The 16,346-nt window shown below is 46.9% G+C and overlaps 1 protein-coding gene across 1 annotated transcript in view; it reads left to right on the forward strand.

Annotated features, from left to right (window-relative positions):
• Positions 1 to 16,346, forward strand: part of LOC139405464 (DNA-binding protein SATB2-like) — a 40,139-nt gene that overhangs the window by 14,355 nt on the left and 9,438 nt on the right. Inside the window, exons 4-9 of the mRNA XM_071147791.1 lie at positions 2,057 to 2,180; positions 3,384 to 3,486; positions 6,933 to 6,983; positions 7,110 to 7,690; positions 10,755 to 10,979; positions 11,967 to 12,131. Of these exons, the coding sequence (XP_071003892.1) occupies positions 2,057 to 2,180; positions 3,384 to 3,486; positions 6,933 to 6,983; positions 7,110 to 7,690; positions 10,755 to 10,979; positions 11,967 to 12,131 (1,249 nt within the window). The remainder of the gene's footprint in view (positions 1 to 2,056; positions 2,181 to 3,383; positions 3,487 to 6,932; positions 6,984 to 7,109; positions 7,691 to 10,754; positions 10,980 to 11,966; positions 12,132 to 16,346) is intronic.

Consider the following 16,346-nt stretch of genomic DNA (forward strand, 5'->3'; position numbering starts at 1 on the left):
TCTCCACACAGAAGACACACAGGTTTTCCAGCTACCTTCGTGAACATATACTCCGACTCCCACCTTGTTTGAAACCCCCGGTTCTCAGTATCCACCTTCCGTTTTGCCATTTTTGATGGGTATCTGAAAGTTAATTTTACTGTGATGCTGACGACTGCTGTGCCAATAAATATTGAAATGAAGCAGCCTACTGCTCGGTGCGTCACCTTTGCATTGTGGGAAATGTAGTATTGGTGCGTGTAAAAGATCTGCGGGCTGCCGGCTTGCTGCGGGCCGGTTCTAATAATAAATCAAGATCATCCCAGGGGCCGTAAAAAACCTTCTTGCGGGCCGGATGTGGCCCGCGGGCCTTGACTCTGACATATGTGATCTAGAGGAAGAGTAGAAGTTCAATTCATGTTTGTTTGTATGCCTTCAGAACGAGGTTCTTATTCTCAAACACCCATTTTACCTCACTTGGACTTCTCATTACCCCACTTGGCCTTCTCATTACCCCACTTGGCCTTCTCATTACCCCACTTGGCCTTCTCATTACCCCACTTGGCCTTCTCATTACCCCACTTGGCCTTCTCATTACCCCACTTGGCCTTCTCATTACCTCACTCGGCCTTCTCATTACCCCACTTGGCCTTCTCATTACCCCACTTGGCCTTCTCATTACCCCACTTGGCCTTCTCATTACCCCACTTGGCCTTCTCATTACCCCACTTGGACTTCTCATTACCCCACTTGGCCTTCTCATTACCTCACTTGGCCTTCTCATTACCCCACTTGGCCGTCTCATTACCTCACTTGGCCTTCTCATTACCCCACTTGGCCGTCTCATTACCCCACTTGGCCTTCTCATTACCCCACTTGGCCTTCTCATTACCCCACTTGGCCTTCTCATTACCCCACTTGGACTTCTCATTACCCCACTTGGCCTTCTCATTACCCCACTTGGCCTTCTCATTACCCCACTTGGCCTTCTCATTACCCCACTTGGCCTTCTCATTACCCCACTTGGCCTTCTCATTACCCCACTTGGCCTTCTCATTACCCCACTTGGCCTTCTCATTACCCCACTTGGCCGTCTCATTACCCCACTTGGCCTTCTCATTACCTCACTTGGCCTTCTCATTACCCCACTTGGCCTTCTCATTACCCCACTTGGCCTTCTCATTACCCCACTTGGCCTTCTCATTACCCCACTTGGCCTTCTCATTACCCCACTTGGCCTTCTCATTACCCCACTTGGCCTTCTCATTACCCCACTTGGCCGTCTCATTACCCCACTTGGCCTTCTCATTACCTCACTTGGCCTTCTCATTACCCCACTTGGCCTTCTCATTACCCCACTTGGCCTTCTCATTACCCCACTTGGCCTTCTCATTACCCCACTTGGCCTTCTCATTACCCCACTTGGACTTCTCATTACCCCACTTGGACTTCTCATTACCCACTTGGCCTTCTCATTACCCCACTTGGCCGTCTCATTACCCCACTTGGACTTCTCATTACCCCACTTGGCCTTCTCATTACCCCACTTGGCCTTCTCATTACCAAAATGGCTAAAAAGCTCAAATTGGGAAAAAGTCCGATTTTATTTTATAGTTTCATTTGACATATTTTCAGTGTTATGTTTAACTTAGGCCTTTTCATTAGGATAGCAATGTAAAAAAATATTAGAAAATGTTTTGTTTATTACTTTTTTGGACTGTTACGGTAATTATAATTTTGTGGAAAGGATGGTAAAATGCGTAGTATTTGGCCCAAAAACATAATGATAATAATTACAAAATATATAGTACAGATTCTAATCTCAGTGATCCAAGAGGTGAAAAATGACACTTGAGAATTTTGGGGTCAAATGTCAGTTTTGTGTTGTTATGTTGTTGTATGTCAAACAGGAAGTGATGTATTAGTGTCTCAGGGTTGTGTTCATTAGGCATCAAACTGACTGAAAGAGGGAGGGACTATGTGAAGTTGTCCAGAAATAAATTATATTTTATTTCATTGCATAATGTTTTCAATAGTTTTCCCTTGCATGTGGTAATGAATCCAACCCTGGTTCCAGCTTTTCCAGGCTGGAGGATCTGCCGTCAGAGCAGTGGAACCACGCTACAGTGAGGAACGCCCTCAAAGAGCTACTGAAGGAGATGAATCAGAGTTCCCTGGCCAAGGAGTGCCCTCTCTCTCAGGTAGCAGCTTATGTCATGTCATGCAACTTAGTCTCTGGCTTAGGTTGTACTGCATTGTATTAGCCTTATAGTGGTGGGGAATCATGTGCCAAGGAGTGTCCTCTCTCTCTGGTAGCATCTTATGTCATCTTATGTCATGTCATGCAACTTAGTCTCTGGCTTAGGTTGTACTGCATTGTATTAGCCTTATAGTGGTGGGGAATAATGTGCCAAGGAGGGCCCTCTCTCTCTGGTAGCAGCTTATGTCATCTTATGTCATGTCATGTTATGTATCTTAGTCTCTGGCTTAGATTGTTTTTCATTAGCTGCAGGAGGTGGTGTGCTTTTCTTACATGGGGTTCAAATGACACATGATTTCCTGTATACAGATTCCAAAACAACAACGCAGATCTGTTTTCTACAGTATGTGACATGTTGTGGTGTTCCAGTCCATACAGTATGTGACTGTGTTGTGGTGTTCCAGTCTATACAGTATGTAACTGTGTTGTGGTGTTCCAGTCTATACAGTATGTAACTGTGTTGTGGTGTTCCAGTCTATACAGTATGTAACTGTGTTGTGGTGTTCCAGTCCATACAGTATGTAACTGTGTTGTGGTGTTCCAGTCCACAGTATGTAACTGTGTTGAGGTGTTCCAATCTATACAGTATGTGACTGTGTTGTGGTGTTCCAGTCCACAGTATGTAACTGTGTTGTGGTGTTCCAGTCTATACAGTATGTGACTGTGTTGTGGTGTTCCAGTCTATACAGTATGTGACTGTGTTGTGGTGTTCCAGTCTATACAGTATGTGACTGTGTTGTGGTGTTCCAGTCTATACAGTATTTAACTGTGTTGTGGTGTTCCAGTCCATACAGTATGTGACATGTTGTGGTGTTCCAGTCTATACAGTATGTAACTGTGTTGTGGTGTTCCAGTCTATACAGTATGTGACTGTGTTGTGGTGTTCCAGTCTATACAGTATGTGACTGTGTTGTGGTGTTCCAGTCTATACAGTATGTAACTGTGTTGTGGTGTTCCAGTCTATACAGTATGTGAGTGTGTTGTGGTGTTCCAGTCTATACAGTATGTAACTGTGTTGTGGTGCTCCAGGTCCTTATAGGTCTAGTATTACACAGTACACATTCACTAAAACATACACTATATTCTCTCTCTCTCTCTCTCTCTCTCTCTCTCTCTCGCTCTCTCTCTCTCTCTCTCTCATCAGAGTATGATCTCTGCCATAGTCAACAGCTCATACTATGCCAACGTGTCCACCTCCAAGTGCCAGGAGTTTGGCCGCTGGTACAAGAAGTACAAAAGGATTCAAGGTGAGGTGTGTCCCCTCTTGGCTCCTGTAGCCTCACACACCCCACATGGACAATAATATGTCAGTAGCACCTTCCACTATAACATTGCCTGTCATTGGCTGGGATCCTAACTGTAAGTCCTTGAGCTGACCCAAGTGTCGGGCCCTTCTTTCAGCAGACAGTTATCAACAGACTGTTGATACAGTCCCAAAACATTTTGCAGGTCAGCTGTCAAGTTTTCAAGATATTGGACATTCAAGAAGCAAACTGTCATCTGCCACATCATGATGATGATGCGTTTTGCAAGTGACAGTTTGGTTCTTAAAAGTCCAATATCTTGAAAACTTGACTGCTGACATGCAAACCATTTTGGGACTGTATTAACAGTGGACTAATGATTTTCTTTAAGTGGGTTAACTAAACTGCAAAATCCCCCCGAGAAAACCCCCCAAATGATTGTCATTTTGGACATTATGTTCTGCTGACCAGCAGGGATCACTGTGTTTGTTAGAGTCAGACAGTAGCTTCAATCCTGAGATTAACCTGTACAGCAGCAATAGTACTGATAATTAAGGGGGCATTAGAGAGACAGATCTATAGAGACCCCACCATGATACATGGTATTAGAGACAGCTCTATAGAGACTAGAGACCCCACCATGATACATGGTATTAGAGACAGCTCTATAGAGACCCCACCATGATACATGGTATTAGAGACAGCTCTATAGAGACTAGAGACCCCACCATGATACATGGTATTAGAGACAGCTCTATAGAGACCCCACCATGATGCATGGTATTAGAGACAGCTCTATAGAGACCCCACCATGATGCATGGTATTAGAGACAGCTCTATAGAGACCCCACCATGATCCATGGTATTAGAGACAGCTCTATAGAGACTAGAGACCCCAGCATGATGCATGGTATTAGAGACAGCTCTATAGAGACTAGAGACCCCAGCATGATACATGGTATTAGAGACAGCTCTATAGAGACTAGAGACCCCACCATGATACATGTTATTAGAGACAGCTCTATAGAGACCCCACCATGATGCATGGTATTAGAGACAGCTCTATAGAGACCCCACCATGATACATGGTATTAGAGACAGCTCTATAGAGACCCCACCATGATACATGGTATTAGAGACAGCTCTATAGAGATAGAGACCCCACCATGATGCATGGTATTAGAGACAGCTCTATAGAGACCCCACCATGATACATGGTATTAGAGACAGCTCTATAGAGACCCCACCATGATGCATGGTATTAGAGACAGCTCTATAGAGTCTAGAGACCCCACCACGATACATGGTATTAGAGACAGCTCTATAGAGACACCACCATGATGCATGGTATTAGAGACAGACCCCACCATGATACATGGTATTAGAGACAGCTCTATAGAGACCCCACCATGATGCATGGTATTAGAGACAGTTCTATAGAGACTAGAGACCCCACCATGATACATGGTATTAGAGACAGCTCTATAGAGACCCCAGCATGATGCAAGGTATTAGAGACAGTTCTATAGAGACTAGAGACCCCACCATGATACATGGTATTAGAGACAGCTCTATAGAGACTAGAGACCCCACCATGATGCATGGTATTAGAGACAGCTCTATAGAGACCCCACCATGATACATGGTATTAGAGACAGCTCTATAGAGACCCCAGCATGATGCAAGGTATTAGAGACAGTTCTATAGAGACTAGAGACCCCACCATGATACATGGTATTAGAGACAGCTCTATAGAGACCCCAGCATGATGCATGGTATTAGAGACAGCTCTATAGAGTCTAGAGACCCCACCATGATACATGGTATTAGAGACAGCTCTATAGAGACTAGAGACCCCACCATGATACATGGTATTAGAGACAGCTCTATAGAGACTAGAGACTCCACCATGATACATGGTATTAGAGACAGCTCTATAGAGACTAGAGACTCCACCATGATACATGGTATTAGAGACAGATACATGGTATTCTATAGAGACTAGAGACTCCACCATGGTACATGGTATTAGAGACAGCTCTATAGAGACTAGAGACCCCAGCATGATACATGGTATTAGAGACAGCTCTATAGAGACTAGAGACTCCACCATGACACATGGTATTAGAGACAGCTCTATAGAGACCCCACCATGATGCATGGTATTAGAGACAGCTCTATAGAGACTAGAGACTCCACCATGATGCATGGTATTAGAGACAGCTCTATAGAGACTAGAGACCCCACCATGATGCATGGTATTAGAGACAGCTCTATAGAGACCCCAGCATGATGCATGGTATTAGAGACAGCTCTATAGAGACCCCATGATACATGGTTTACATAATATTTTAATGTCACCCTTAATACAGCAGAGAAAACCAAACACTGTCAGCCTCTAATCAGATGCAGCCGCTTGCCACTTCACACTGGGAGATCCCCTTACACACACACTCAGGGAAACGACACACACACACACACACACACACACACACACACACACACACACACACACACACACACACACATACACACACACACACTCAGGGAAACGTCACACACAAACACACACACTCAGGGAAAAGTCACACACACACACGCAGGGAAACGTCACACACACGCAGGGGCACGGGCACACACACACACACACACACACACACACACACACACACACACACACACACACACACACACACACACACACACACACACACACACACACACACACACACACACACACACACAGGGGCATGGCACACACATGCAGGGAAACGTCTCACACACACACACACACACACACACACACACACACACACACACACACACACACACACACACACACACACACACACACACACACACACACACACACAGGGGCATGGCACACACACGCGCAACACATACAGAGTGCATGCACACACATGGATTTACACACACTTGTACCTCATAGCAGACCATGTACCCTCTCCTTACGCTCTCCTCCCTGTTTAACACTGTCATTCCAACATGGAGGCAGATCAAAGTTGACACCAGACCACAAACACAGGGAGAAGTGGGAGAGGAGATAAATGGTGCCTGTGGTCTGACAGGGGAGGGGGGAGGGGGGAGGGAGGAGGGGGATCAGGTTCCTTACAGCCCATAGTATTAGTTCTGTTCTGTTCTGCTCTGCGGCCCCAAAAGACAAACACACTGCAGCCCTCCAGATGTTGTAAAATGGGGAATGGGACATTCCCATTGGATTAGCGTAGTCACCTCAGAATCTGATTGGAGGATCTACTTGTCAGTCTTCGGACCTTCTGTTGATGTCAATTGCATGGCTGGATGGATGGATAAATACATGGATAAAATGTAGTTGAATGCTGTGTATCCTACCTACTGTGCTGTACTGTACTGTATACGTGTATTGGTTTGTTAACCAGTCTGATATATAGCATGTGACTTCACTACAGGTGAATACCTGGAGAAGATGTGGTCAGGACTGGATAAACCTGATATTAAAGGTGAGTTGGAAAGAACGGCCATTACCAGAATATATATATATATATATATAGTATCTGAACAGTATATAGATGGTATTGAGATCTCTTCAGACCTCCTCTCACCACCATGTCTGTTTGTATCTGCAGTGGAGAGGGACAGCATGTCAGACGTATGTGGCCTGGGACAGCGCCCCCCCTCTCACCTGACCCCACCAACCCAGCTTGGAGGGTTACCCCTCAAGGTTGGACTAGGGGACCCCCAAACTCCCAGCCAGCAACAGGCCCTCCCCCACCTGTCTCAGCAGCACTCACCCCATGCCCAGCACCACCACAGCCCACCGCCCAGAGGCCAGGCGCCCCCTCCCGGTCCTCCGGCCTCCCTCCAACCCTTACTGGGCCCGGGCGGTCTCCTCTCCCCCCAGCTCAGCCCTCAGATGGTCAGGCAACAACTGGCCATGGCCCACCTCATCAACCAGCAGCTAGCTGTTAGCCGCCTGCTAGCCCACCAGCACGGTCCGCAGGCCCTCCACCAGCAGCAGCACCAACAGTTCCTCAACCACCCACCCATCCCGCGCTCCTGCAAAGCCCCAGGAGGCCTCAGCGATCCTGGGATGAATCCGTCGGCCGTGGAGGTCTGTCCGGACATCTACCATCAGGTCAGAGAGGAGCTGAAGAGGGCCAGCGTCTCTCAGGCTGTGTTCGCCAGGGTGGCCTTCAACCGCACACAGGTGAGACATCTACCTCCACTTCCATTTCTAAGCATTTCTAACCTCCACTTAAGTTGAAGTTTCACTTAATCTCCCATTGACATCAATACATCAATGCGGGTCTGACTTTTTCAGGTTCTTTGGTCCACAGCACTAAAAGATCCGGAGCCCCCGATGCTTCTGCACATGTTTATAGTCTCTACTTTACACACAGAGAACAGGCTACTCCGTGAACAGGCTACTCAGAGAACAGGCTACTCCGAGAACAGGCTGCTCAGTGAACAGGCTACTCAGAGAACAGGCTACACCGAGAACAGGCTGCTCAGTGAACAGGCTACTCAGAGAACAGGCTACTCCGAGAACAGGCTGCTCAGTGAACAGGCTACTCCGAGAACAGACGGCTCAGTGAACAGGCTACTCAGAGAACAGGCTACTCAGAGAACAGGCTACTCAGAGAACAGGCTACTCAGAGAACAGGCTACTTAGAGAACAGGCTACTCCGAGTTCAGGCTACTCCGAGAACAGGCTGCTCAGTGAACAGGCTACTCTGAGAACAGGCTGCTCAGTGAACAGGCTACTCAGTGAACAGGCTACTCAGAGAACAGGCTACTCAGAGAACAGGCTACTCAGAGAACAGGCTACTCAGAGAACAGGCTGCTCAGTGAACAGGCTACTCCGAGAACAGGCTACTCAGAGAACAGGCTGCTCAGTGAACAGGCTACTCCTAGAACAGGCTGCTCAGTGAACAGGCTACTCAGTGAACAGGCTACTCAGAGAACAGGCTACTCAGAGAACAGGCTACTCAGAGAACAGGCTACTCAGAGAACAGGCTGCTCAGTGAACAGGCTACTCCGAGAACAGGCTACTCAGAGAACAGGCTGCTCAGTGAACAGGCTACTTAGTGAACAGGCTACTCCGAGAACAGGCTACACAGGCCAATGGTTCTGGTGTTGTTTAATAAAGTTAGATCAAAGCAGAATCAATGTCTGCCAGATCACATAATGATCACAGTATTCTACATTTCATAAACCAATATAATAGCCTAGTATAACTTTATTGGAAGACAAAAAACAACAGCAAATTGTTTTCTCATGTGGCCAAAACTCAACAACGCGCGCCACTGGGCAAAATACACAGGTGGGATGCCTGCAGTTTGTTAGCACCATCTGCTCCAAGATTCGTTCACTCAGTCACACTGTAGGATACTTCTAAACAACACTGTAGGATACTTCTAAACAACACTGTAGGCTACTTCTAAACAACACCGTAGGATACTTCTAAACAACTCTGTAGGCTACTTCTAAACAACACTGTAGGCTACTTCTAAACAACACTGTAGGATACTTCTAAACAACACTGTAGGCTACTTCTAAACAACACTGTAGGATACTTCTAAATAACTCTGTAGGCTACTTCTAAACAACACTGTAGGCTACTTCTAAACAAATCTGTAGGCTACTTCTAAACAACACTGTAGGCTACTTTTAAACAAATCTGTAGGCTACTTCTAAACAACACCGTAGGCTACTTCTAAACAACACTGTAGGCTACTTTTAAACAACACTGTAGACTACTTCTAAACAACACTGTAGGCTACTTCTAAACAACACTGTAGGCTACCTCTGACAACACTGTAGGCTACTTCTAAACAACACTGTAGGCTACTTCTAAACAACACCTTAGGCTACTTCTAAACAACTCTGTAGGATACTTCTAAACAACACTGTAGGCTACTTCTAAACAACTCTGTAGGCTAATTCTAAACAACACTGTAGGATACTTCTAAACAACTCTGTAGACTACTTCTAAACAACACTGTAGGATACTTCTAAACAACACTGTAGGATACTTCTAAACAACACTGTAGGCTACGTCTAAACAACACTGTAGGATACTTCTAAACAACACTTTAGGCTACTTCTAAACAACACCGTAGGCTACTTCTAAACAACACTGTAGGCTACTTCTAAACAACACTGTAGGCTACTTCTAAACAACACTTTAGGCTACTTCTAAACAACACTGTAGGCTACTTCTAAACAACACTGTAGGCTACTTCTAAACAACACTTTAGGATACTTCTAAACAACACTTTAGGCTACTTCTAAACAACACTGTAGGCTAATTCTAAACAACACTTTAGGCTACTTCTAAACAACACTTTAGGCTACTTCTAAACAACACTGTAGGCTAATTCTAAACAACACTTTAGGCTACTTCTAAACAACACTTTAGGATACTTCTAAACAACACAGTAGACTACTTCTAAACACTGCATCACTCATCACTGAGACTGAGATCAAATGGTTACTATGTAGAATGATGCTGCATGGATGTTTCACCGGTAAAACTTGAATAATTATCATGCACTATTTAAATGCAGTGTTGTTTTTGTCTTCCAGTGAAGTTATACTAGGCTATTATATTGAGTTCTGTAATGTAGAATACTGTGATCGTTCTGGGATCTTGCCGACATTGATTCAGCTTTGATCTAACTTTATTAAACAACAGCGTTCGCCAGAGTAGCTGATACACACGTGGTCTGCACATGCGCAGAAGCTTCTGGGAGCTATGGATCTTTGTGAGTGCAATGGACTACATATCCAGAAAAAGTGGGATCCACGGCCATTACTGTGATCACTGTAGCTTTTAAAGGGTCTCAGAGTTGGTTTGTCATCAGTGGAGACCTGTCTTAATATGAGTGTTCTGAAAGCTGAATATAACTCCACTACACTGATACTGACTGTTGAGAAAGCCCAATACACTGACATAGGGACATTCCTACCTAAAGAGAGTAGAGTAGTGTAGAGTGGAGTAGAGTAGAGTAGAGTAGTGTGTAAGAGAGAGAGAGAGAGAGAGAGAGAGAGAGAGAGAGAGAGAGAGAGAGAGAGAGAGAGAGAGAGAGAGAGAGAGAGAGAGAGAGAGAGAGAGAGAGAGAGAGAGAGAGAGAGAGAGAGAGAGAGAGAGAGAGAGAGAGAGAGAGAGAGAGAGAGAGAGAGATGTAATGAGAGAATTAGAGTATGAAAGGTTACTTGGAGGGTCCTTGCTAAGAGACCTGACATTTGCGCGCGTGTTTGTGTCTCAGGGCCTGCTGTCTGAGATCCTTCGTAAAGAGGAGGACCCTCGCCAGGCCTCCCAGTCACTCCTGGTCAACCTCAAAGCTATGCAGAACTTCCTGAACCTCCACGAGAGCGAACGCGACCACATTTACCAGGAGGAGCGTGAACGCAGCATGAACCCCAACCTCAACCTAGGCAACCAGACCCCAACCAATCAGAACTCCAGCTCCACTGGCCAGCGACTCACACAGGTACACGTACATACCCAGGTGTCCTCATGTACGTTGAATAGGAACACTAGGGAAGAGCCACATCAGACACACTTCTACAACCACACCCCTGCCAGTACACTAACAGGTACACACTGTAGCCACATCAGACACACATCTACAACCACACCTGGGTTTAAATAGTATTCATATTTCCTCTCTAATACTTTGAGCATTTGATTGAGCCTACATGAAGTGCCAGGGTGGGTGGGGTTTGCACTTTTGGGATTGTTGCATTGGTTGCATTGCGTCTGGAAATCTCAATGAAGTGAAGTTTAAGTATTTGAAAGAAAATAAATACTATTCGAGCCCAGGTCTGGCTACAACCCACATCACACACAGAAACACCCCTGCCAGTACACTAACAGGTAAACACTGTAGTCTCATCACACACAGAAACACCACTGCCAGTACACTAACAGGTAAACACTGTAGTCTCATCACACACAGAAACACCCCTGCCAGTACACTAACAGGTAAACACTGTAGTCTCATCACACACAGAAACACCACTGCCAGTACACTAACAGGTAAACACTGTAGTCTCATCACACACAGAAACACCCCTGCCAGTACACTAACAGGTAAACACTGTAGTCTCATCACACACAGAAACACCACTGCCAGTACACTAACAGGTAAACACTGTAGTCTCATCACACACAGAAACACCACTGCCAGTACACTAACAGGTAAACACTGTAGTCTCATCACACACAGACACACCCCTGCCAGTACACTAACAAGTAAACACTGTAGTCGCATCACACACAGAAACACCCCTGCCAGTACACTAACAGGTAAACACTGTAGTCACATCACACACAGACACACCCCTGCCAGTACACTAACAGGTAAACAAATGCAGGCAATCTCTTTAGGGACTCAGTAACCTAGACGATTAGCCAGTCTTGCTCACTAAAACCTCTCTCTTTCTTTCTCCCCCCCGCCCTCTTCTCCTCCCTGCAGCCCAAGCCCCCCCTGACCCAGGTCAGTGCTGAGCTGCCCCTGAAGATGGAGTCCCTGGTCAACATCAACATTACCTCTGGGATCTATGATGAGATCCAGCAGGAGATGAAGAGAGCCAAGGTGTCCCAGGCCCTGTTCGCCAAGGTGGCCGCCAACAAGAGCCAGGTCAGTCCACACACATACAGTATACCAGGGGTCACCAACAAGAGCCAGGTCAGTCCACACACATACAGTATACCAGGGGTCACCAACAAGAGCCAGGTCAGTCCACACACATACAGTATACCAGGGGTCACCAACAAGAGCCAGGTCAGTCCACACACATACAGTAGGGGTCACCAACAGGGGTCAGTCCACACACAAGAGCCAGGTCAGTCCACACACATACAGTATACCAGGGGTCACCAACAAGAGCCAGGTCAGTCCACACACATACAGTATACCAGGGGTCACCAACAAGAGCCAGTCAGTCAGTACCAGGGGTCACCACACACAGTACAGTATACCAGGGGTCACCAACAAGAGCCAGGTCAGTCCACACACATACAGTATAGCCAGGGGTCACCAACAAGAGCCAGGTCAGTATACCAGGGGTCACCAACAAGAGCCAGGTCAGTCCACACACATACAGTACCAGGGGTCACCAACAAGAGCCAGGTCATACCAGGGGTCACCAACAAGAGCCAGGTCAGTCCACACACATACAGTATACCAGGGGTCACAGTATACCAACAAGAGCCAGGTCAGTCCACACACATACAGTATACCAGGGGTCACCAACAAGAGCCAGGTCAGTCCACACACATACAGTATACCAGGGGTCACCAACAAGAGCCAGGTCAGTCCACACACATACAGTATACCAGGGGTCACCAACAAGAGCCAGGTCAGTCCACACACATACAGTATACCAGGGGTCACCAACAAGAGCCAGGTCAGTCCACACACATACAGTATACCAGGGGTCACCAACAAGAGCCAGGTCAGTCCACACACATACAGTATACCAGGGGTCACCAACAAGAGCCAGGTCAGTCCACACACATACAGTATACCAGGGGTCACCAACAAGAGCCAGGTCAGTCCACACACATACAGTATACCAGGGGTCACCAACAAGAGCCAGGTCAGTCCACACACATACAGTATACCAGGGGTCACCAACAAGAGCCAGGTCAGTCCACACACATACAGTATACCAGGGGTCACCAACAAGAGCCAGGTCAGTCCACACACATACAGTATACCAGGGGTCACCAACAAGAGCCAGGTCAGTCCACACACATACAGTATACCAGGGGTCACCAACAAGAGCCAGGTCAGTCCACACACATACAGCATACCAGGGGTCACCAACAAGAGCCAGGTCAGTCCACACACATACAGTATACCAGGGGTCACCAACAAGAGCCAGGTCAGTCCACACACATACAGTATACCAGGGGTCACCAACAAGAGCCAGGTCAGTCCACACACATACAGTATACCAGGGGTCACCAACAAGAGCCAGGTCAGTCCACACACATACAGTATACCAGGGGTCACCAACAAGAGCCAGGTCAGTCCACACACATACAGTATACCAGGGGTCACCAACAAGAGCCAGGTCAGTCCACACACATACAGTATACCAGGGGTCACCAACAAGAGCCAGGTCAGTCCACACACATACAGTATACCAGGGGTCACCAACAAGAGCCAGGTCAGTCCACACACATACAGTCCACACACATACAGTATACCAGGGGTCACCAACAAGAGCCAGGTCAGTCCACACACATACAGCATACCAGGGGTCACCAACAAGAGCCAGGTCAGTCCACACACATACAGTATACCAGGGGTCACCAACAAGAGCCAGGTCAGTCCACACACATACAGTATACCAGGGGTCACCAACAAGAGCCAGGTACCATACCAGGGGTCACCAACAAGAGCCAGGTCAGTCCAGGGGTCACCAACAAGAGCCAGGTCAGTCCACACACATACAGCATACCAGGGGTCACCAACAAGAGCCAGGTCAGTCCACACACATACAGTATACCAGGGGTCACCAACAAGAGCCAGGTCAGTCCACACACATACAGTATACCAGGGGTCACCAACAAGAGCCAGGTCAGTCCACACACATACAGTATACCAGGGGTCACCAACAAGAGCCAGGTCAGTCCACACACATACAGTATACCAGGGGTCACCAACAAGAGCCAGGTCAGTCCACACACATACAGTGTACTGTATATAAGTATATCATAACAATACCGTACTCTAGTGAGAGGAGCTTAGTGGTTTTTGTTTGAAGCTACCTAGCTAAAGGTGAAATGCTGACATCCTGTGATCAGGATGCTTAGTAAAATGTGTAAATATCTGTAAACAACCGTAACACACACACACACTCATGTGCATGCCTACACATGCATGTAATGCACACAATCTCCCACACAATGGAGAATGTTATTTCTCCAGGGTTGATGAACTGTGGTGGATTTGATGGGAGGTAAGATCACATATCGGGGTATGTGGGCGGGGATGTCAAGCATGCGCTGCTTGTTTGGTACCACAGGCTGTGGTATCTGACTGTCAGGACCAATGTGGGCGTCCAGGGCCGGGTAGAGATAAAAGAAACGTCTGTCACGCCAGCCAAAGGATCTGGCTTACGTGTGTGTGTGTGTGTGTGTGTGTGTGTGTGTCTATGAGCATGTGTGTGCTGGGTTACACTGTGGGACATCATCAAAGATACTCCAAATGCCTACCCTCCTGAGTCCTCCACATCTGTTTCTGTTAGAGGGACAGAGCATGCGGGATGTGGTTGCACATGAAGGAGCCACTGGAGATAGCCATCTAGGAGAGGGAGCCACTGGAGATAGCCATCTAGGAGAGGGAGCCACTGGAGATATCCATCTAGGAGAGGGAGCCACTGGAGATAGCCATCTAGGAGAGGGAGCCACTGGAGATAGCCATCTAGGAGAGGGAGCCACTGGAGATAGCCATCTAGGAGAGGGAGCCACTGGAGATAGCCATCTAGGAGAGGGAGCCACTGGAGATAGCCATCTAGGAGAGGGAGCCACTGGAGATAGCCATCTAGGAGAGGGAGCCACTGGAGATAGCCATCTAGGAGAGGGAGCCACTGGAGATAGCCATCTAGGAGAGGGAGCCACTGGAGATAGCCATCTAGGAGAGGGAGCCACTGGAGATAGCCATCTAGGAGAGGGAGCCACTGGAGATAGCCATCTAGGAGAGGGAGCCACTGGAGATAGCCATCTAGGAGAGGGAGCCACTGGAGATAGCCATCTAGGAGAGGGAGCCACTGGAGACTACCTCTGAGGGTTTAGAGCTTGAGGTAGTCACCTCATACAAGTACTTGGTAGTATGGCTAGACGGTACACTCTCCTTCTCTCAGCAAATATCAAAGCTGCAGGCTAAAGTTAAATCTAGACTTGGTTTCCTCTATCGTAATCGCTCCTCTTTCACCCCAGCTGCCAAACTAACCCTGATTCAGATGACCATCCTAACCATGCTAGATTACGGAGACAGACTTTATAGATCGGCAGGTAAGAGTGCCCTCGAGCAGCTAGATGTTCTTTATCAATCGGCCATCAGATTTGCCACCAATGCTCCTTATAGGACACATCACTGCACTCTACACTCCTCTATAAACTGGTCAACTCTGTATACCCGTCGCAAGACCCACTGGTTGATGCTTATTTATAAAACCCTCTTAGGCCTCACTCCCCCCTATCTGAGATATCTACTGCAGCCCTCATCCTCCACATACAACACCCGTTCTGCCAGTCACGTTCTGTTAAAGGTCCCCAAAGCACACACATCCCTGGGTCGCTACTCTTTTCAGTTTGCTGCAGCTAGCGACTGGAACGAGCTGCAACATACACTCAAACTGGACAGTTTTATCTCCATCTCTTCATTCAAAGACTCAATCATGGACACTCTTACTGACAGTTGTGGCTGCTATGTGTGATGTATTGTTGTCTCTATCTTCTTGCCCTCTGTGCTGTTGTCTGTGCCTAATAATGTTTTATACCATGTTTTGTGCTGCTACCATGTTGTTTTGCTACCATGTTGTGTTGCTACCATGCTGTGCAGCTGCCATGTTGTGTTGCTACCATGTTGTTGTCATGTGGTGTTGCTACCATGCTGTGTTGTCATGTGTTGCTGCCTTGCTATGCTGTTGTCTTAGATCTCTCTTTATATAGTGTTGTCTCTCTTGTCGTGATGTGTGTTTTGTCCTATATTTATTTATGTCTATTTTTTATTTTTAATCCCAGCCCCTGTCCCCAAAGGAGGTAATTTGCCTTTCTTACGGCTGTAAGAATTTGTTCTTAACTGACTTGCCTAGTTAAATAAAGGTTAAATAAAGGTTAA

This window comes from Oncorhynchus clarkii, unplaced genomic scaffold, assembly GCF_045791955.1.
Source record: "Oncorhynchus clarkii lewisi isolate Uvic-CL-2024 unplaced genomic scaffold, UVic_Ocla_1.0 unplaced_contig_817_pilon_pilon, whole genome shotgun sequence".
Classification (NCBI taxonomy): Eukaryota; Metazoa; Chordata; class Actinopteri; order Salmoniformes; family Salmonidae; genus Oncorhynchus; species Oncorhynchus clarkii.